Genomic DNA, 25036 nt, shown 5'->3' with positions numbered 1-25036 from the left:
TAGTAGTTTTCAATTTCTACTAACTTGGTTTTAGTATGTCGAATTCAAAGGCAGTCAATAATTGACTACTTACTGTGAATTTGAAGAGCTTTTTATTTGTACGGAGCTGGATTGCCTATTCAGGATGGATGCGAGTCCGATTTTCCAGAAATTAATGTTGGAACCGTACATTACCACTAAGCCTACATTTACATAATAGAGGTCAAATTAAGATTAGGAATATTAGAAATCTAGAGAAGGTTCTTATGATCCGAATAGAAGGTGTAAGTTGATTCTTTTTAAATTTATTTTAATTAATATGAATGGGGCACTTAATTACATTCGTATTTGAAAGTAAAAAACCGCAACGCCATAAATAATTAAGCCATAAATCAGTCGGAGTAGTCGTAAAACTTACTTAAAGGTATGTAAGTGCTCACAGGAGCCCGAGTTACGACATTTTTAAACCCTTAGAACACTACCCCAGATCGTAACAGCTTCTCATCTCATTTGGGACGTGAAATTTTACTGATACCACGTGATGATGACTTTGACAACCTGATCTCGTATTTTTTAAGAAAATTGGTGCTCTAATTACCCTAACGTGGTGTTCATTTCTGTGGACGACATCGGGCGTGAAATCGTCACAACGTCTCGTCTGACATATTCTCGTTTCCGTAGACGGCTCACATTTCGCGTTCAGGTTCGATCTTCTGCTCGACAATCCGGCGCCGCAATCGCTGCTGCACGTTGACCATTTCGAAAAGATTGGCTGGCAAGATGGTGGTTCTTCTACTAAACACACAGGCCTATTTTATAACATTGACAAAGTGTGTATGTTACCTGTTTGGCTGTCGCACATCCACTCACGACAGCACTGTCCGGGGACGTCCACCAGTCGTGGGTGCTTACATGTTCCTTTTGGAGATATGCGCTCTTGAGGGCACAAGGAGGAGCAACCATAAGTGCCGTTCTAAAAAAAGAAAATCGTCCCTTTAACATGATGACATCCAGCATCCCTGAACTAACATTATTCCAGCACTTCGTGCCTGCAAATGTTGATTTAGTCAAAAGGCTAATGCATCGATCCCTTACAAATAACGCCGACCCTACTTGCCACCTGTTGCAAGCGACGATATTCTAAATTTAATTAAAATTTAATCAGAAGAACAGCACCCCATTGCTTTTTTAAAGGGCGAGATTCTTCCAGTAGTTGTCGTTTAACCTTAATCAAGAATTGACTTTATAAATTCACGCTAATTTGGTCTACTGCTGGTGCCCGTGCCGAAATCGATATACTGAAGGGCAAACATCTTACTTGTTACAGTATCAGAAAGGCGCTTGATATATCGCATCGGTCCCTTGTTATTTATCCCGTAAATTCCCGACTTCATTCTGGATGCTGATGTGATTTATTTTAACCATACTTTAGCATCTAGGAACAGAAATTTTTATCGGTAAATCGTTCATTGCGCATTTTCTTCATGTTCCCAGAAAAATCGTTACCTATACCTACTCATTTTTCGCTCACGTGGTTTTTAGTTTGTTTCCAACGTTTGGAAAAAGTGTGTTCATTTTAAACTTTGATCGCTAGGGAGCTAAGGGTAATCGTTTCTCAAATTTTCCATAGATAGTCATTGATTTATGCGAAGGTATTATTTTTGGACGAAGCTATCGGCAACCTCTAAGAGCAATCCTAATAGCGTGCTGACAATTTTCGATAGGCTTCCGCGTTCGGTAAATTTAAAAAACAGTCAAGGATTATTGTCTGTGATGAACACAGATTATACGTTTCCTTGATTAAATGGCTCCACGTGCTCGAATGTGAATCAAACTGAAATAAATGTTGTCCAGCACAGATACTTTAGTCAAATATTCAGACATATACTTACAGTGTGAATAATTTTTCGTATCCCATATAGGAAAGTAGTGCATTGTTTAAATATTAAACAACGGTTATAGTTACCTTAGAAATTAAAGCTGCAGTAATGTTTTTAAAACCAATCGCAGTAACTGTGGAAATTTAAACAAGAACAAAAGAGTTTTTCACTTGTCATCTCTGTCACAAAATCAGTTTAGTGAACAATATAATTTATAAGAACCACAATGTAACAAAATAATAATTACACAAATGATGATAATTGTTAAGAGGTGTAATGTAATGTGTAATGAAGAAGGATAATACATATGTCTTAAGTTTTAATAATTATTTCTGTCACTGCTTTTCGTTTGTTTTCTTCCCTTCCTGTTGTAAATTTTATGTTTTTGTTTAAATTTCCACAGCTACTGCGATTGGTTCTAGATACATTACTGTAACTTTAATTTCTAAGGTAATTCGATATTGATATATTGACATTTAAAAAGAATTTCAAGCTCTTTAAGAATATTACAGAAAAAAGTAATCGTTCTATTTAAAAAAATTAATTTGTTTTCTGATGCTCTTTTGTTTTAATATCACTTGTTTTTTTGAATATGCAGCTTTATCAGAAATTGAAAGTAGAGTCTTTTTGCTTCTTACACTTTTTTCCTATCTCCAATAATAAAGAAAATATACGCTCGGACACGTAAAATCAATCACACCGTATAGGCTATATACAGATTTACGTAATTTCCCTAAGATGTGACTTTTAAAATTGACAACAGTTGCATATTTTAGGTGACCTAATGAAAATATTTAGTCAAAATTTGAATTTTATATTTAATTTATTGTAATCTCTAAATTAAACACGCACACACAAAAAAACGAAATATTAGATTTCATCTCCTAGCTGTCAGTTTATCAGAAAATTTGGTCACAAAAAATGTCACAGTATACTCGAAATAAAGTGTTAAATGTTAATATAGATTGTAGCCATTTTCGTTACCTAAATACTTTCATGTACCTATTCATTTAAAAGAAAATCTCTCTGGCATTGCTTACCTGACATGTACATTGTGTACGACAGTCTAACGTGAATGTTTCACCATGCTCGTACGTTTTATTATACACCAAACAGGGGAGACCTCCCGATTCTGTAACAGTAAAATTTTATTGCGATACAATTTACATTTCTGTTTTAATAATTACAATTTTAGTAAATGTATTTGTAGAAGAATTCACCAAACCGTCCCCATACTTGCTATTTTATTAGTAACTTTTAAGCGACTAATGAAAGTCATGTCATCTTCTGGGTTAGATATTGATAATGATTTACACCTTTCAAAGGCGAAGTTAGCAAATATTAAAGAAAGCATCAGGAACAATTTTTAAATTAAGTAATGAAAAGTAAAATATTAAAAGACATCTTAAATTGTTGAATTAAATTTAATTAACCTCGAAGGCCTGATGGCGACCACAGCAATATTCTTATCCTATGGCTAATCCTGTATGCCCTGTTTATTGTAGTAGTGAAACCGTTGAAGTACAGCAATTTTCATTTTTTGGCCATTTTAAAGTAAGCCGTGTAACGGTAGCTCTAAATTTGGATTTATTTTTTTCGAGTTTTGGATAGAGATAGGTAAAGTTGAAAATAACAAGATTTGTTGGAAAAACAAAAGTATAATGTCACTAGAAATACATTACATTCCGAACAACGTTTGCATAAGTTGAATCAATAAACTGGTTCCATGCGGCGTTCCATTTTTCGAGAGCAATTGCCTTTTCTTCTTCCGGAAGAAGGCTGTAGGTCAAACTATTTTCGGCCAACTTCTTCAACAACCTAAGGTCCGCATTCCTACTTGCAATGCCCATAAACATCATGTAAAAATCGTAACTTAAACCCTTAGTTCCCCAAAATGTGGGATCATCATTACCGACCACAACCGGAACGCCTCTTGCCATGAGCGAACCCGCTGGATGATTGCGCATATCTGCCACCAACATTAACACCTGATTTGAAATTGGACAGATTTCAACTGCAATATTGCGGTCCTTAATCAATTTGGTTACCAAGGGATGCTTAATTGCGCCGAAACCGTGTCCGATTCGCTTAGTCCCGAGTAGCACGGCATCAAACAGGTTCAAATCGCTACTGGCACCGTACCAATTCGTTTCGCCCGCGTGAAACACCAAGTCGATACCACTAGATACATTTCCAAGTTCATTTACGAAGTTTGAGAGAGGTTGTCCTAGATCTTCTTGCCCGACTAGATCGAAACCCACGATAAAATCGGGATATGTGCGTTTAAGTTCGTTCACCGTGTTCACGTACTTTTTCACTTCTTCAGTTGTGGCCATTCGCATCGGGGCATATATAAATTTTGCACCAATAAAATCGGGATGATCTCGTTTAAATTCTTCCACAGCAAATCGGTAAATGCCCGCAGTTTCGATTTCAGAGTATTCCTTGCCGTTTATTTCGTATACTGTCGAAAGGACCCCTCTTATTTCAACGTAGTTTACTTTGTCTTCGTAGAGCTCCTTAAGCGCTTCATATACGTACTTAACCAAGAAAGGTCGGTACATAATCATTGGGGTAATTGTTCCAAAAATATTTTGGAAAGCTGACCAGACCGCGTTAATATCGTTGTAACCTCCATCTGCAAGATGTAGCGTTAACTGAGACCGTAACAATTGGTCGTAGGTATCATTGGAATTCCTCAAATCCTCGAGCAGTTTCCAATCGCACGATTGGTTTCGAGTCTGCGAGTGCGAAAACGTTAACTTTAGCCTGCCATCGACAATGCAAGCGTACAAGCCCTTCTCGTATGTCATATTATACAACCTCTCGAACGACAGCATTGCAGTCTCGTGCCCATGTAGCAAGCCACCTTTTGGTATCGCTCGTATGAACTCAAACACTTTCGATTTTTCCACACTCGCACGCACATCGAAAAAGAGACGACTCGGTAAGAACTTGGCAGGCTCACTTATACCAGCATCATATTCGGCCAACTTGATTCCCATCAAATAGTTATTAACAACCTGTTCCCTTGCATTGAGCACTACATCGCTACCAAGCATCTGCGAGGATTCATCCTCAATTAGTGTTTTTCGTTCTAACCAATAATCGGCCAATGATAAACACACGAGTGTTGCAAAATATAAGCACTTTACTAGCAACATCGTAATTAAAAGTAAGAATTTCAATCGTCTCCGTTTCAAATTTATACCGTTCCTCGATCCTCGGTCCTCGCGATAAAGCCACTTGAAGAAATACTTAAAATATAATCTTATCGCTGGGTTGCTACGAAGTTCTAATTGGTGTAACCATTGGTAGGTATCTGTTTAAAAAGAAACGAATTCTATCATTCTTTTTAAATCGGGCTAAAGCCATGTCGTTATGGTCTGCACCCTCCTTAGTTGACAAGACGAACTGAAGTCATTTTTTCAGTGCACAGTGTTGTTTCCATAAAGTAAGCCAGCAATCCATTTTCGGTCTCTTGTCCTTACACCAAGCCAAGAAAATAGTTCGCTTCTTAGAATTTTGGGGTATCAATTCGTGCGAAACCGCCATTCCGCAACGTCCGGTGGGGTACATATACCTTTTTCATCTTCAGTGTCGTCAAAATCCACCCTAACACTTCTACAGTAGTAGGTACACCACAAATTGTCTGTAACAAGTGACGATTTTCAAACAACCCTGTTTTGTCATGGCAACCGGCTTACTTGATCATTTACAATATTGAAACATCCAACTACAATCAGACTACATGATTTTCTGCCGTTATTTGGCTAGTTGAAATTTCTAATTTCTAGAATTTCGCATACCGAAACGATCATTGAAAAACTCGTATAATACATTCATACTCCATCATTTTCAATAAAAGCGTTTCCGCACTTATATTTCAATGTACCTACTATTTCTGAAAGTATCTATTTTTTCCTTGTTTTCAACTGGCTATACTAACACAATAAGTCAATAGAGAAATTATTGTTCTACGCATACAAGTTCTCAAAGTCCCACTTTTGAGAGAAAATAATAGACAAAGGGAGAGTTTTCCATAACGGTTCGCTAATGTTAATCTCGAAAATACGTCGAAATAAAGTTTTAAATTCCATTAGCATCAAAAAGATTTAGTATATGCAAAGTAACCAGAGAAACTTCAAGCTGAGATCCCGTAGGAATTACCTTGGAGTGTTGGAGCATTTATACCAACGATGGTAAACTCTCGTTTAGTGATTCTTTTTTATCGTCATACGCTATAATCTAAAATGTATACCTAATAACATTGACAGAGCACAATTCATTACGTTACCTCATTCGATTTTGTCACCATTTTGATAGGTACCTAATGAATTTCGGTCCTAAAATTTTGTAATCTCGCAAATGGAAGGGATTTATAAACAAAGAACGCAGTTTCGTTTACATACGTGAAAATGATGGATGTTTCACATTTTTGGACGTTTACTTAGGCCGAGAAAGTTATTCTACATCGTAAAGGCGTGCGGATTTCGAGAAATCGTTTGAAAATAACACGCACGGAAACATTGTTAGAAAGCTCCCGCCGGCGGCGGTGAGAACCGCGATAAAATTCACTTTAAGGATCAAAAATAAACTACACGAAAATCTTATTTAACCACACATTGAATAAGTTCTAAAGGGTTTTTAAAGAATTAACGTACCTTACCTAAAAGCAACCAGCCAGTATAAAATATAGCAGATGGAATGACATTACCACAACCTCATACGCGATAGCCACAAAACACCTTTAGAGCAAACAACATGCGTGCCAAACTTCAAATTTTCTGTGTACATACTGTAGTGAACGTTCCAGAAATCCCGAAAGACATCGAGGCGCCATGATAGATTAGTCATCGGGAAAAATGACGTCTTTATTTGTAGAACATCTTGAATCGTTCTAGAACAACTGTCGTTTAAGTCCAAATCATGAACTTGCTTTAGGACCTCGTTAATAATTAACTGTTATATATTTATGTGTTTGAGGGCTGTTATAAATTCAATTAATTGTATACAAATAAATCACGTTACAGGATGTTCGATTATGAATTGATCAATCCGTTAGTAAACGAATTCTAACAGCTGAAACTGAAATGTATTATAAAAATCCGTATCTCTCATTTTCATTTTGGTAGATATATCTCCAGAGTCTTATTGTTTCATGAACATTCATGCGTTTCAGGATAGTTCAATCAAATAGTTAGGTAGTTCCTGCTGTTCGCTACGAAAAGCTTGTTCCCCTCTGACTGTTGAGTCCTCTAAACTTCGGCGATGTTTTGCGAATCGATATATTTTACCTTAAAACGATTGTGCTCTGAAATGGGTTTAGCACTATTGACAGTTTAGTCAATCTATAATTTACGAGCGAGTGCAGGGACGTTTTCTGATATTAACAACGTGATGTGAACAAAGATTACTAACTTTTATACCGATTTAACTTTAAATGAAACTTTTTGGGGCGGCTTTTAGTTAATGCCAGTCTCTGTAAGTTTTCCATTTCCATTATTACAAACCTGGTTACATTTAGATTTATTTAAATTAACTTTTTCGAGAGACTTAAATATTCATGAAACGTGCAAAATACGCACCTTGGCAAATACCGTCGATGTCACCGTGACGGTATCGACAAAATATGCCTCTTCTACTGTCGCACAGCTTGTGTGGACTGCAGGGCTCGCCAACTTGTCTTGGGCACTCGAGGCACTCCTCGCACGGTTGGTTTTCTGGACATGTACAAGAGGAGTAGGTGCAGTTCTCCTGAAAGATAAGTTTTTCGTTCAAAAGTTTGAAAACTTTTAATGGGGCGGCCATCACACTTACGTTCCGTGGTTAATATTGCGAAAATTTACTCTCAACGAAAGCCACTGTGTAATTGCCACTCGCAAAATGCAAATCGACTATAAATATTTGCATACTGATAATGGGAACTGCAAAAGGACGGGACGACAAAGGAATGTACACAATGCGAATACCGGAAAATGTTTCCAGATAATTTGAGTTTAACTTTGTAATATACAAACAAAATTACCTATTGATTTCATACTTTTAGGAATCACTTTAGATTGGAACAAATCGTGGTGTTTTTACCTGAAAATAATAAATTGAGATCATTCGACTTCATGAAATAAAATATTGACCATTTTGACGTGTTCCACGCATCATTAAACTTTATTGTTTAAAAGTCAATCTGAACAGCGATCAGATTCAATTGTTCACACAGAAGGTCCGTAAGTCACATTGTATCAAACGCCTACAAATTGAAACGTTTCGACAGCAAAAATATCATCATCAACGAATTACCCATTCGTTGTGTGTTTAGTTAGTATACACGATGCTGATTGTGATTAAAATACAAACATGCAACATTGCATCTCGTCTCTTGCACCATAAAGGATCTAAAAGGCCTTTGTCTCTATAAATTCTAAACTTTCTTATAGTCAAAAGCCTTTCAAATGTACGCTCATTACCTTTGTACCCAGTTGCAACGGCACTTTGAACCGGACGTTTAATAGGTCTTCGTCGTCGGGTGCTTATATCTTTGACTTAAACAGAAAAAAAGAAATTTCTAAGGTACATACACGAGCTTTGATCTTTATTACATCCTTGCAGTTCCATAAAGGGATGGCGGCTTATTCCGTTTTGATAACCCGAATACGAAAACAAACGACTTCCCTAAATCTTTAATATTTGAAAACGGTAAAATAAATGGCGCAAAGGTTAGATTATGTTATAAATTTTAATTGCTGATAGGAAATAGAATTTTAGGTGAAGCTAGAGCTGTCGATTGTATAAGTATAACAAAACGGATCGAAGGTACACTCGGCGACTAAGATCAATCGTCCTGATTAAAATTTGGCATCAAAGTAAATAACGACTGTAATAGAGGTCGGATTCGGACTTTTATAAAATTGCAATCATTTCTAGCTTATGTCCAGATTTAGCTTAATACAACGAAAAGCTTCATAAATGACAAAGCGGCTCCATTACAATTTTAAAACTTTCTAAGCCTCAATATTTTATAACGTTTCAAACTAATTCTTTTTTAATTAACTTTTTTACGACCTAAATTTATTGTAACGGTCGATGATTATGACATACAGGAGAAGCCGGCGAATTCCCTCATTAAATTCGCGGATACGGCGACGCTCGGAATTGCAAAGTTTCAAGAGTTAAATTAAATTGTATGGCAAATAGATAAGTTGCTTTCGGATTAGTTAAACTCAATTTCGCACAAAAACAACGTTTCAAGATTACTTTCCATTCTATATATAAATCAGGTTTGCTAGATAAATATGCGATGTTTCAATGGAAAATCAACGCCGAAGAAAAACAGTTCATTTCAAATATGGGAATGTAATACCTAAATTACAAAACTGCCCCTATTTTCTAATATGGAATTCGTGAGCGAAGGAAAAAATCCAACCGTGTCCGCTCATAGTTTACGCACGCGGCCTAATGAAGACTATTCCTGGACGTAGGACGTAGTATAGTTAAGATTTTCCTCGGTCACCTTTTGTGATATTTTATAATAATAATAATAATAATAATAATAATGCCTTTATTGAGCTACACCTTACACGAAAAAAAAAGTTTGTTTTTATTACCAACTACTCACTACTCAAAGGGCGGAGTTCAGATTGTAATAAAAATTATTACTCCCTGCTCTTCCACTCAACCCAAAATTGAAAGTTTAAATGATGATACCATTAAAAAAAAATAAAAAAAAAAAATAAAACAACGTAACTATACTCCCTACTTACGGAGAGAAAAAGAAAGTAACTATACTACTGATGATCTTAAGAAAAGACGAAGAGAAAAAAAAATAGAAAACACACATTTGAACTACAGATAACAATTGCAACATCACCTGGCTACTGTGCTTGCTTTTGTTGTATGAACATCTTGCAGTTCCTCTTAAACTGTTTTAAAGAAAGTGATTTGAGATTTAGAGGGAGTGGGTTATAACTCTTGTAGATGTTGTAACTAAAGCATCTTTGAAATAAAGCTGTTTGATGGAGTGGCGGACTTACTAAACCCCTAAATCTCAAATTTAAATTATGTACGTCGGTTCTATAGGTTATTTTATCATGGAGGTACGCCGGTGTCTTATTTAGGATGATAGAATGGTAAAGCACAAGACTATGATGCAGTCGCCTATTTTTCATATTGAGCCAATTTAAATATTTCAATTTATACGTGATTCTATCATATTTCCTTATGCCGAAAATTAATCGCATACAACCATTCTGCAACTTTTGAATGCGCCGTTCATCATTAGTATCTAGACAAGTATTATAAAGTATATCACAGTAATTCAACTTAGAAAGGACTAGAGATTCACAAAGAAGAGTTTTTATGTTTGTATTTAAAGAGTGTCTAATAGAGTAAATCTTTTTAAGATTGCCGTAGGCTTTTTGGAGACAAATAGAAATATGGTTTTTAAAACGCAATTTATTATCAAGATTAAGACCTAAATTAGTTACAACATCTTTAAAAGTAATCGCTTCATTCCTAATATTAATATTGATTTGAGACATTAGCATTTCCCGCTGATTTGCGCCGCTGAACAATATTGCAATAGATTTGCTTGAATTTAAATGTAGAGAGTGAGATTGAAATGTGTTTTGCAAAGCATCTAGGTCTGCGTTTATGCGTTTACAAGCGTTACCTACATCTGCAGCTGGAAATGAATAGTAGATCTGCGTATCATCAGCATAAGAATGTAATGTGGTATATTGAAGACAATTTACTATGGTGCATGTGTAAATAAGAAACAATAATGGTCCAAGAATGGACCCTTGTGGTACTCCCCGGGTGACATTTTTAAAAGTCGATATTTTACCTGAGATTTTAACTGCTTGTTTCCTGTTGGAAAGATAACTGTCAATCAAGGCTATGGCTCCCGGACTGAAACGTACGTAATGTAAAATAGCTAGAAGCATGGCGTGATCTAACGTATCAAATGCTTTAGAGAGATCTAGCAAAACAAGAATAGTTGCTTTCCCCTGGTCCAGTGCGGAAATTATATCATCTACAATTTTCAAAAGAGCAGTGCAACAACTGTGCATAGATCTGAATCCAGATTGGACATCCGGGATTAACTTATTTAAGGACAAATGAGTTCTAATTTGTTTTTCAATTACTTTTTCTAAGATTTTTGATAAAGTTGGTAGAATACTGATTGGACGAAAATCATTTAGATTAGATGGAGATAATTTCTTAGCTACAGGGATAATATAAGCAAGTTTCCATTGTGCCGGAAATAGCGAATTTCTTAAGCAAAAGTTGATCATGTGTACTATAAACTTAAGTAGATACGGTACACAAAGTTTGATAATTCTTAAATTAATACCATCTACTCCAGTGGCTGTAGATTAATTCATAGCGTTAATAACCTTAAGCACTTCGTCTTCAGTAGTTGGTTGGAAAATAAGAACAGAACTTGCTGGGTGTTTTGTATTATTTAAGTAAAACTGTAGTTGTAACTGATTGTTAAATTTGTGATATTTTCACTGGCCTCTGGCGTTCAGATGAGCGCTAAAGGGAAAACTAGATCTACTGTAGTTAATTTTTGATAATCTTCAAAAGGTGCTATAATTCCTGATCTCATGGTTCATGACAATGTCGTAATAAACCTATTTCGTTTTCTCTTTGAAGCAATCTTTATTCCCAAGAAAGCAACTCGTTGCCTTTTGAGGTCGGTCTACGTTCGCAAATTTAAAATTAATTTCTTCTAGAGGAAGAAAGATATGTAAATAGAAACTGCAAACCTCTAAGGTATCTGCAAAGTATTAATTAATTTGGTTTCGTTTTAAAAAAGCAAATATTTAATCTCGAAACTTCGTGCAAATGTTTACATGCAGAAATCACCTCATTAGCTCTTTATGTAGGTATAGCAAATGATACGCGAAGGGTTCATTTTATTCTGCAAAGCCCATCATTAAAGAGTTCGCTTATACATAGCTACTTTCATGCAATTGATAGGCGACTACGAATTTAATTATCAATTGACTTTTACGCCTTGACGCGTTGAAGAAAAATTCTAATTATCGTCACCCCGACCATTCGGAGGTAACGCTGTAATTAGCTTGCCGTAACTGCGCGGACGAGACCTATTAGGTACACCCTCGTCTCCGCTTTATTCCCGAGCAGTTTTCAAGAAAATGCTATTGTCTCTCGTCTTTGGATTGTTCGAACTTCCTATCGAGAATTGTATACACTTAATTAAGGGTGAATATTGTTCTCGTGTAATTTTGTGCTTGGGTCATTCGAGCGTTTTTTATCCTTCTTCCGATTCTTTGTGCGATTTTCTGTATTCCATCCCTTTCATTGTTTTCCGAAATTGCTATCGACGTCTATACCGGTACAGATGTGAACAAAGTTCTGATATATGCCTTCTATGACGAGCGGAGCACTGCTGTTTGTTTCCTATTTCCGCACAAAAATATCATGTAAATTTCCTGTAGAAAAATTTATAAAGCCGTTCCATTTTCGATTGGCACGATTTTCAAGCGTCTTTAAAAGAAACACCGATCCATTCAAACGGTCAATTAGAAATGTACGTATTTGACCTTACCAATACGCTGATTGCATTTTACATCCATTTTGATTTCGTAATTTGAATAAGGAAGAGATCCATATGAAATTTTGTTGAGTTAGGAAGCAAGAAATTTGAGGAATGCGAGGAAAAATGAGTTAACGAAGGTCTATTTTATATTATACATCAAAAGCACCCTCGGATTTCGGCCACTTCCCGTAGACCTGCCGGGATTGCTGTTGATGATTGAGTATTCGTCGGGTTATGAAGATAAATCGTTACAGTTGTCATTTTTTTAAAACATCAATTGCTATTCTTTTTGCTCGCAACACTGGTTTCCATTTTGTCTTACGTAACGGGAAAACAACAGAAAAGCATCTCTATTTTTTGCCGTAAAAATCTCTCGTTGTCTAAATAAAAGGAAGTCTAAACACAATGTGCTCACAAACAAAGAATTATTTATCGTGCCTTTACGTTCTGTCTTCCATGCCTTCTATCGCCTACAAAAGGTTAAAATTATTTGATATCTTGACGTTCAACGAAGTGTTTCCTTTTACGCCTACAACTAAATATTTTACAGCTTGATTTTCTTTTACCTCCACCTAACTTTTATTAGATCTATGAAGCCATTATTGATGCTTGGGATATTTTGTGAATATGTAATAGGAACATCACCCTGCAAGTTGGATCGATTTTAACTTTGCGAGCCTAATGTGCAGCCAGACCCACAAATTTATTCTAAGTATTTTCGCTATTAGTTTCGTCAAACATATGTTACATAGGGCGTAATCGTGTTTTTAACATATGCCATCAATAATTTTTCTGTAGACAAATTGGCAATAAAATTAACTAACCGGAAAATCTATACGTTTAAGTTTGGTGGTCCTCCACAAAGCAGCGTCTTCCTTTCTACTCCTAACGTCCAAAGCTTCTCCCGACGCACTTAAAACGCCCATGACAAGCACCGCACTCCACATCTGTAACAAAAAAAGGAATTTTCAAACCTTCATTGCTCATGAATGATGTTAACTTGACAGACAACGTTTTTTAACGGCGCGAAATGGTTTGTACGAGAAATTATCTACATTAACCAAGTAAAATGGCCGATTAAACCGAAACTGTAAATGCTATATATAAGTAAGACCCCAAGGAAGCAAAACTCTGTGAATAGCCGCAAAAAATTTATTAAAATTCATTTATGGAGTATCGGAGAGCTATAGGCGCTTAAGACGTGTTCAAATTCAAATGAGAATATAAAAAAATAATAGACAGAATTACACTGTAAATCTGTAAGGTTTTACCAAATGAATTGATTAAACAAAATTATTGATTTCAAGTTTAATTGCAGTATGTATTTACAAATGAGGTGCGAATTACAAGCATAAATCAAAGTCTGCACAGTAAAATGACCTCCATATCAATAAGTTAGAAGCATTAGCGATCTAATAAACGTAGGAAAGCAACTTGTAGGGGTAATATTTACAAAGTTACCCTTTTAGAAGTTCACTATTCATAACCCTAATTAACGTGCCTATTCAATTCTAAGGTTGTCAAACGAGAGATCTCCTAAGATTTTGATTGTCAACTCCCCCGTTTCCATATTTTCTGTTTATCTGTATGCATGTAAAGCTCGAGCTTTGACGTATATAACACCGCCGCCGCTACGTCGACTAATTGCTTCTATAGCTTAATTTAATGAATAGGTAGGTATAGTACGTTGCGGGGTTAATTACTGTCTTGGAGTTGTTAGAGGTTACCTAACAACGTTTTCCCTTAAAAAATTTAATTAATATTCATGCCTAATCCTTCTCATCGTTAATTTTCATTTACACTTTTTATACGGCTTAAAACTTATTTGTTCACGCTACTCGGATTTTTTAATAAACTACTATAACTACATATTATATTACAGGCAACCAAAAACGACTATTAAATAAAGCACAGTGTACAGCCTTGCATTTCAAAAATCAATTTAAAAAAAGGTTCTTCAATTCAAAAAGCTTATCCTTTAGATTCTCTCATATCTGTCACGAATGGTTTAATAATTGTAATGTAAAAGTTAGTTACTATGGTTTTATGATTTAAAACAAAATTAATTATGAAAAAAAGGTTTTCAGTGCTGTCATTATAAGATAAATAATAAGTACGTCACAACTTACAATTAAAAAACGATTTTGTATTGAAGAAAAGTGTATAATCGAACATTCTCCGCTTGTTGGCTTCTTACATTGTCCGTGGAAAAACTTATACGGCAATACTCTGACAATGCTAAAACAAACATAACGCATGTTTGAAATAATATGAGATGTATACCTACTTCCACCCCTTTAAGCTTTTCAATTTTCAATCATATTCTAATATTTCCACCCCCTCAAGCGTCTCCATTTTCAGTCATATTCTGATTAATCCCCAGTAGCAAAACAATCTCGTTTATCGAATATTTAAATTCGTTCTCAACATTGAAAAGCCGCCTCAATTTGTCTCCCCGCCCTCGCCCACATTTACCCTCGTTATCGGGAGTGTGATTAATTATTACCTAATCGTGGTTCCCTCCAGAAAGATATTGTTTTTTTTATGGAACTGCGTTCATTCCCAATACGCTCAACAATGGCTGGATATCAATCTGAATTATCGTTGTTCGAAATAACGATTCGCATATTGACAAGCTTAACGAGACAAATTCATTCAAAGCAAATGAATCGTGTTACCGAAACTGTTTGAATTTAGTAAAGAAACTGGCCATATTGCGGTCATGCACTTGTATTTGAATTGCCAATTCAAACAGAACATGCGAGTCTAGAATTCCACTTCAGTTCATCTCAATAAGATCAAAGAAAAATGATAATCAGCCCGCGTTCGACTATATTTGAAATTTATCACCTCCGCAGTCATTTTCAAGCAAACGTCGCAAATCCACAGATCATTAAACTTAAGACTTCTGCCAACTTTCAGATCGTACAGTACACTTAACTTTCAGGTTTGAATGGGTGCGAAATTATTTGGGAAACATTGTCTATTTTGTTAATTGTTATCAGTTTAATCGATATCCTCATTTAACTTTTAACGAAGAGGATCATTAGAAGTTTCGAGATAACGTTTCTAATTAAGGGATCTTCCACTTTTATTAAAAGTTTAGGGTTTTCCTGTTGTTAAATTAACAACACTTTTATGCATTTTTTATGGCGTGCCTGAAATTGTAACCGCTCACTGCGGATATCCTTTAATTTTATCGTGTCAGTGCCTAATCCTTTTTTACAAAGTTAATTTTAAACTTTTTCTATTTCATATACGGTTGTTAGTACTTTTATAGATAGGTACTATTCCTCTTTACAACGACAAGAGCAACACGAACTGAAGTAGGTAATTGCGATGGCCTGCCATTAAAATTTTGCACCAAAGTGCCTAATAATATGCCTACTCAAGCAATGCAGGAGTAATGCAAAGGAAACGGATTACAAGTGGAATTGTGACAGTTTCATTGTCATTTGTGCAGTTTTTGCACCCCTAATCATTATACCCTTTTTTTCTCTCTCTCTCTCTCTCTGCTATTAAAAATCGCTTCCGATAAATATACGGTTGCGAATATAACACATATTCAAATCAACAAGGTTTGGGTGGAAAATCTAGAAATAAACTTTCAAGTAAAGTGTTCAATGCTTTTCCGATGTTTCAGCCTCAACTTTAGAAAGCTTTCGCTTAATACAAGTTGTATTTCAAATCGTAAGCACTACCTTTAATAAATTGCTAAATACACAGAATAAGTGCTCCCTGGAAAAACGCTGAACTTTATTCGAAATGAAAGCTCTAGCACAAAAAAAGTTATAAGAAAAGGTTTAATAAACTAAAAACATATTTCATTTCGATTCAGAATAAATGTTGAATGAAATCCAAGTTAAACGCATTGAAGCGTTAAAAGGTAGATTATGTTTAATACCGATATAGTCGTCCTTTCTTATTTGATAACACAAAAGGGGTATATTAAATCCTTCGAATACATCTAGAACAATGCATGGTCGGTTGCTGCAAATGAGCCGTGAAATGAATTCTCATATGGAAATTTTTGACTTTACACTACAACGGATTCAACGAAAGCTTTGACGTTGACAAATACAATAAACCGATACAACGAAATATCGAAGGATCCTCAGTATTACAATCACTTTTAACGACAATTTATTTTAATCTTACAAAATACATTTTATAGTTAACAAAAATGCATCAAATTCATGTCTTGGGCTTTGAGATAATGCTCTTGGTTTTTTTCTCAACGATCTTGGTGCATAAATAACGATTTTGACATGTTTTGATCAAAATCCACGTGGTCGCCAAAAATGCATCAAATTCATGTCTTGGGCATTGAGATAATGCGCCTAGTCTTTTTCCCAACGATCTTGGTGCATAAATAACGATTTTGACATGTTTTGATCAAAATCCACGTGGTCGCCAAAAATGCATCAAATTCATGTCTTGGGCATTGAGATAATGCGCTTAGTCTTTTTCCCAACGCTCTTGGTGCATAAATAACGATTTTGACATGTTTTGATCAAAATCCACGTGGTCGCCAAAAATGCATCAAATTCATGTCTTGGGCATTGAGATAATGCGCTTAGTCTTTTTCCCAACGCTCTTGGTGCATAAATAACGATTTTGACATGTTTTGATCAAAATCCACGTGGTCGCCAAAAATGCATCAAATTCATGTCTTGGGCATTGAGATAATGCGCATAGTCTTTTTCCCAACGATCTTGGTGCATAAATAACGATTTTGACATATTTTAATCAAAATCCATGTGGCCTCAGAAAAATAATTTAACATTTTTGAATCACACACATGCGGTTATCAAACGTGCACGTTATCAACTCTTTCAGCATCAAGATAATGAGTTTGAAAGCTTTTACAACTCTAAATTCATGTGTAAAGAATAATTTTGGGTACATTTTGCTCTAAAACTTTTGACCGAGACCACAGAGAAGAGTTATATTGAATTGTTACACTTCTAAGAGTCATAGGGAATAATCTAGCGAAAGTCCGAACTCGATACATGACCTAGGGAATGAAATATGTTGATTTTTATTATATTGAGTTCGCAGTTTTTCCTGTTCCCGATTCACTCGAAGCCGTATAACTTTTGTTCCTGTTGAACCAGCTTCCTGAAAATCAATAGCGTCCGTTCTTAATGTCCAACGTACCCGTATACCAAATTTCAACACAATCGGCCACTTTTAAAAAGAGTTAGAGCGCACACGGACGGACGGACGGACGGACGGACGACAATACAAAACTATAAAGGATCTGAGGATCCTTAATAATCTTCGTTGCTTGAATAGCTACCGAACAAGTTTAGTACCTACTACCACAGACAAAATACTCTACTTTTGCCTCATTAAAAAATTCGACACCATTTTCGGTTTAAAGCGTTTAAATAGGGCAAGTTAAATAAAAATACCATAATGGCGTTACGTGTTCGTCAATTTATTATCACAAAAGTCGTTATCTTCATCGCTTTCATGAACTAAGAGCAGTAAATAGAAATTTGCATGAATTGCGTGCGATGCAAATTAAAATAATTTGCTACGTGTGCTTTTCCACACCATTTCCAAGTTTTTCCGAATAAAATCTAGAGCATTGTTTATTCAAATGTCGCGAGCAAGTCGAATATATAGAAATCTTAAACTAAGAAGCATTTGTCAATTGGCAAAATTTGTAAATTGCAAAAGGCGCGCATTTTGTCAAAATAGAAACCTAAATTTAATATAAAGGTTTTATTTGCAAATATTGTTTTAACTATGTACGTCGTCCACCGAACCGTGGAAAGAAGCAAAGAAAATACGACAAATTTTCTATACAAATTTAATGATAGAATTTTATGTATAACATCAAAGGCACTTTCATTTGAAATTAAAATTAAATTGTAAATAACTGTACTCATTATAAAGTAACGAAGGCGTATTTCGAAATTTTGCTTTTCAAAAATAATTTTTTTGTCTTGTCTTTTCTTCTATACCTAAACGTTCAATCAATGTCTTATTATTACAAATAAAATCATTACATTAATTATTATTGAAATCGTTCCTCCAGTAATGATCCAAAATCCAAAGTTGTTGTAAATTCCCAAATTGCATCTAGCTTTGTATCAGGTTAGAAGAATTTCAAATCTAAATCAAATTGCTGCATGCAACGCGTTCAATTTGAACGTCGAACTGAAACTACGAATACACGCACACGATTTAATTCAACCAGGGTAGGTGTGTATATATATCTACGTTAATTTGTCTACTAAATAAATATAGAATTTTAAAATTAGATCGAGCAATTCCAGAAAAATAACTTGGAAAGGTAGTGGGTTGAGCCCTATGGGAAATCTTGGTAAATGGACTCTGCTGCGAATTTCCTTTGTGCTGTTCTCACTTTCCTTTTATCGATACTTGAAAATACACAAAAAGGAATCCCATTAGCATATCTATTTTCATTTGCAAGGCGACATCCAGAGATAATCAAATGAAAAAAGATGAGCCTCACCGAGTGCATTAATCACAAAACTCCGCGTTCCGTCTAGTAATAGAAGCATTCAATAAAAAAACTACTCGCCGTAAATCGCCATAGCAAAGGCGTTGCAGTGTGATAATGATGCATATAAAAGCTCGTAAAGTTTTACCCTTGTCGACTACTCACAGAGATGACCGATGATGAGAGAATTAAATTACTTTAGAGATGGATTGTGTAATTTTAAGGGTAAACGATATATTGTTCCGCGCTTTTTGCACTTTTAGACTCGTATAGGTTTCTTTTCGTACATTGTCAAGACGGTTCTGATGTGTCATAGGGAAATCTGCTTTATCCTGCATACAGTGCCAGATTCAGCACACAACTCCGCGAGATCTAAAATTTTATCACATGATAGAAAATACTTTTGGTATTTATTACTGTGGCAACCTAAGTTCCAACAAAACCTTGGAAGCAGACTTCTCCACTTCATTACTTTCTTGTGTTGATTTATTCTTCTTTCTTTCTATCACTTCACTTCTTTTTTACACAAATTGCTCATTTCCGTTACATCAATAGTATGGAAGTGTACTTTCTTGTGCTATTAATTATTTCATGTAATTTCACCTATTAATAATATTATCAACGCAACGACAAACTCCGTTGTTTCGATATGAATGTTATAAACCACTTTAAAAATAGGTACACATTCTTGGTGACCGTATCTATGTGTTTTACACGTAAGTTTCATTTATACAAGTTTGCTGTGAAAGTACTTGCTTTACGAATAACAAAATGGAATATATTGCTTTTGCCTTTTTTAAGATACCTTGCCAGTCAACGTGTAACGGGAGCCCTTGATGCAGTTTTTTTCATGTTCGTTAGAGTAGCTCAGTTTAAGTGATAGGTATTTGGAAGTATAGCCCTTTAGACATCACTAGACGTCAACGTCCTATTTAGAACCCTCGAAAAATTACAAGTGAACGTCTCCGATAATAACTTTACCTACGTTTTGAAAGTTCAAGTTGCCCGGAATAATTTAAATCAATTGCAGTTCGAATTTGGAATAAGTTGTTAATAAATTGTATTGTGAAAGCGAAAGTTGAGGGCAGGCAGTAAACGTAGACGGTTCAATGTCCGGAACCAGGAGCGTCGATCTACAAAAGAATCCTGAAAATGGCAGACGAGCCCTCCCGAAGATTCAGGTTCCGTTATCTATTATTCATTTCGAAGATAAAACACCTCTAAAGGCCATACACATTTGTACTATATATAACAATATCATGATGTCCAGAGATATACTGTAATTTTTTAATTAGATAGCAGTAGAAATCATTTTATGTCTTACTAACCTATCATAGCACATTTTATATCTGTGATATAGTACCACTTTATGCTCTAGGGCATTAAGTATCACCATAGGAACTCATTTATACTTAATGACAAAACAAACAAATATTTGCAAGTCATTGAAAATTAGAAACGTCAATTATTAATTGTCAATACCTACTAAATCACAAGATTGGCCTTATTTTGTATAGTTTCTGGAACTTCTTGCTCATTCACGATAAATTGAATTATTTAAAATTACGTTTGACGTTTGGATGGTTTCAATCTTTCAATCACATTAACAAATTCGAACCTCGCATACTCGATCAAACATAATGAATTATTTTGTAAATGAATTTTGACGAAGAAAACTGTTTGTAAAACATAAAATTGTGTATGTACCACGGGCATAAACTGATGTTTAATTGTTTATACTCTCGGGCGACTAAAAAGCTCTCGGGCCATAGGCCCTCGAGAATATAAACATCACTATTATGCCCTTAATACATAAATAACTATTAGAACGATCCGTTGTGTCAGTCAAATCATATCCTTGGAAATAATCGCTTTTGCAGTAGAAAAGTTCGTTGTAATTAGCACGATTAACTCCTTATTGTAACAAACAGTTACAAGCCGCATCGCAAATCTACACTGTTAGTAATGTTTGTACCACGTTACCTTCTGGGTCGAACCGTGGCTATAGGGTTTGTTGCATTGTTCGACTAAATTAAAGAAAAGTTATGTACAATTAGCAGCGTTTATGCTACGTTCAAATTGACACTCTTACGATTCTAACACAGTCTTGAAAGTTTTCCCATTTCCTACTTTTAATTAAATGAACTTACATAACATACAAAAACTTCTCTTTGAGAGGAGCGAAGCTCAGTAATACAGTAAATAGGAACGAAGAAACAATTCCGCTGTGTAAATAAACTTTATATCCTATCCATTAATTTGCAATAACTACATCTCGGGGCGTTCTTTAAATTTTTTAGTTTTCGTTTTGCCAGAAAGTACCTACTGCGAAAAGTTGAACATTGAAGTATAATTTCCAAACTTATTGCTTATTAATATAAGTTTTCGGAATCATAGCGAAGTTTTACTATACCAACCTCGTTTTTATAGAGAATTTTTCAGCGGTAAATTTTTCCTTTGTATTACACCCTTAATTTTAAATTTTTACGGTAAACTCTACTAGAGGCGAGACTAGAGGTCAGCTAACAGAATTACATGTTTCTTTAAGTCCTTTTCGTTTCTGTGCAGAGACCACAATATTTGAATGCTCGATCATAGCAATAAGACTGCATTACTTTATGAAGCATGTATTCCACCCAACCCTCGCTTGTATATGCACCGTTATTATAGGGGTGAAAAGGAGGGAAAAATTATTTCCATTTTAAAATTGAAACCATGTACCTGAGTGGCAATAGAATACTGTGTTGTTGTAAAGATAATTGCGTAGTGTTTCCACTAAGCGGGCAGATGATTAAGGGTATAGACTTACTATTTGAATATACAGAGCAATTCATACAACATTTTTCTACGCATCAGGAAAAATTGCCGGTTACAGCACACCTTATGTCGATCTACAATCTAGATGTGAGCCACTTCCGGAATAGTATCGTGCCGGAAAAGACCCGGGAACAGGTGTTCTGTGACCGGCAATCTTTCCTGGCGAGAGGTTTATAAAATTCAGTTGTTTTATTTCAGAAAACAAATGAGTAACCAAAAACAATTGAATTTTTTTAATGGCAGTGCACCTCTTCATTAGGCTCATTTGATAGAGATATTTTTTCTCTTTTCGATGATATAACATGTTAGTAGGTACTCTTATTCAAGAAAATGTTTCAAAAAAATTTATTATAATTAGATCAATAACATTAATCCAGATATCCTACATCAAAATAAAACAAATGAACGTGTATGTTCCATATTAAACCTTGAACACAAAACGAAATTACCAATAAAATGGATTTCATCTCAATGAATGTTCAAAATCTTCACCATTAACTACAACGCAGTGGCATAACCTATCACAAACAGCTTGAAATAAAAGTTAATTTCTTCTACACGGGTGCTAACGTGTTACGCCATTGACAAGAGAAAAAAAATCTCTATCAAATAATGAAGAGGTGCGCAGGGCATTGCTATTTATTTTATTGCTTATTATAGGAAATAAAATGTTAAACAACAATTTTGTATACAGTCGATATTTACCGAGATATAATATACTATATTCCATACATAATGGGCACTCTGTGTGAATACACTGTATACATTGGCATACCAAACATTTTTCGGTACAATAAAATATCTTTATGGCGGTCTTTGAAAAAAGACCAAAAAGTGATTCACATTATTTTATTACCGACGTTTTATTCTTAGTAACGCTTGAATAAATATCGCCTGACGTTATGACCTAATAAATTCAAAACGCTGGTGAAACGTTCGCGTTTTAAAGAAAGAAAAGTATCGTCGCCATTCCGGCGTCTACTTAATGTACCTACCAGGAGACTGGTTAACGCAGAATGACAAAACATCTAATTGAGAGTTCTCAAACTTTGAGAAATTTTCAAATTTTTGTTCGATAAAAACATCCCCCGCACTTGTCTAAATATAGCATAACCTAACCATGAATATTTTAGCACGCACAGGCACACGTTAGGGGGTTGTATGTTATTCGATAATTCAATGGTTGGTGCTAAAACGTTTTTTTATGAGCCTCTATGCATAATTCATAAATCATTCATGTCAACTTACTTCGAATCTTTAACCGTAAATCAATATTTTAACCAAACTTAGACGTGAGTGCTTCGATTTTGTTCAAATTGAATACAACCTTCTACACATTTTTTACTCGATAAGATCGTTCACATTAAAAGCACTTATTAGATAGAATCAGATCATTAGAAAGCATCAATAGTAGAATGTCCACCTAAAGGAAAGCGAAGCAAAAGTAGGAAGGCTTGTTAGAAGGTTTTATCCTGTTGAAATTTGTAATTACTGATCCTGGTTTGTACATCCGCCATTCAGACACGTGATGGTTTTAACCAAATACCTAAATCCAATGCGTCAATTTCAAACGTATTGGTCAAGTATACTCTATTAATTGTCAATAAGTACGCTATCTCCGGTTTCGGATAATCGGTTATTTCGCAATTCGTCCGTAACAAGAAATAGTACAATGGAACGAACCAATATAGAAACAGAAAAAGAATAATAAATAGGTTAAACGATATGAAATAAAATTGCCCAAATCACCTACATAGTATACTGAACCTGAAACAGCAAAGAATCTGGGACTCGAACTTTCTTTTTAGACGTGGAAATACATCCCTTACTAATATATATAACAAGACTTTGGCATTTTGTAGATCATTACATGGAAACCGTATGGATAAATGTTTTGCTTGAAAACAAACGGGATTTGAATTTCCCAATATCAGCTCGCTATCCAAATTGGCAGATATTAAATAAGTGAACGAAAGGAAACGCGAAAATCGGACCATACGATGAGGGTAGGTATATTTCGAATTGCATTGTAACACTGAGGTAATGTAATCGCCATTAAGTGGAATAAAATGCAATTACCTTCCCGTTCGTTCTAGTGAACATGCAACCCCAACACAAATAATCTATCGATTTAGTTTACGACCTCGTTAGAAAATTCTACTGCATTGTTATCACGAAATATACATTTTTGGCGTGCGCCGATAAGATTGTGAAGTAATTTCCGCAACATTAATTACTTCGATGAGTTCTAGTAACTAAACGCATTATAACTATATTTGCATAGTAATATTAAAGGACTTTCGTAACTTTATTGCCACCTATAAGTTATTCGTTAAAAATCGGTCTTCGCAATAATTAACAATTAGCACTGTCAGTTTATGCACTTGTTGATTTTGTTGACCTTTAAACAAACTTTCCGGGTATAGCAATAAATTGACGCGAACCGACAAGACCGCTGGAGATCTGAAACTAGGAGCTGCGATAACTTATTTGCTTGTCAGAATGGATTATTTATTGCAATAGTATTTGTGATGATGTAAATAATCCAGACTCACCTTTAAATCTGTATCGTTAGTTAAACAGTTTCATCATTGATGCATCACACGTCGGGTCGAATACAATCTAGCGCTTCTCACGAACTATCCGCGACCATCGGATTAAACCACCAAACTGACGGGCGTCGTGGCGCTCGCTTTATCTAACGCATGCTCGTCGACGCAACCCTTTCACTGCACCACAACAACTAACATTTTTTACCCCATCATACTATTCTCCAGAAACTCCCTATTTCGATTCCATCAATTCGTATGGTTCGGCGATGTCTAATTTAATCACAAAATCAATTTAAGGCCAACAAGTTGTACAGATGTATTTGAATAGGGGAACGTAGATGTTTATTGTCAACTCCAACCGCAGGGAATATAGCGTTCGTGTACAACGTAAAATGCAAAACGACGGATGGCTTCCATTAAAATTTATATCACAAGAATGCCTTATTAGCTTAGGGGACAAGACCTCAAAATTCGATGAAACACGGTTACGTGCCTGTTGTTTTAAGATTCGTGTTTCATTACACATTGCACTTTACCACTACGTACTGTAGAATTTAATGTTTATCGTAGAATTTAAACAGACCGACCAGAAACATTTGGAAAATCACCGCGCAAGAGAACTAATTCAATTGTGACTCTAAAAGGTGCTTTTAGATTCGATAGTACGATAATTGAGTCTTTTAAACTGAAACGATTGCCTAAATTAGAGTGGAATTTTAAATAAAATTTGTTCTTTAGTATTACAGTCATTAGTACACTGAAT

General features: G+C 35.2%; 1 protein-coding gene across 1 annotated transcript; it reads right to left on the bottom strand.

The window, feature by feature from the left end:
- Nucleotides 1–577: 577 nt before the first annotated feature.
- Nucleotides 578–24444, bottom strand: LOC116181450 (WNT1-inducible-signaling pathway protein 1-like; the record flags this gene model as incomplete). The annotated part of the gene is given in 6 exon segments (XM_031501825.1): nucleotides 578–774; nucleotides 823–952; nucleotides 2900–2991; nucleotides 7448–7616; nucleotides 13251–13373; nucleotides 24277–24444. Coding segments are annotated over 5 exon segments (711 nt in total), but the record flags the coding sequence as incomplete, so codon positions are not given.
- Between the last annotated feature and the right edge of the window lie 592 nt (nucleotides 24445–25036).

Source organism: Photinus pyralis, unplaced genomic scaffold, assembly GCF_008802855.1.
Source record: "Photinus pyralis isolate 1611_PpyrPB1 unplaced genomic scaffold, Ppyr1.3 Ppyr1.4_LG9, whole genome shotgun sequence".
Classification (NCBI taxonomy): domain Eukaryota; kingdom Metazoa; phylum Arthropoda; class Insecta; order Coleoptera; family Lampyridae; genus Photinus; species Photinus pyralis.
This window is presented reverse-complemented; position numbering and strand designations above follow the sequence as displayed.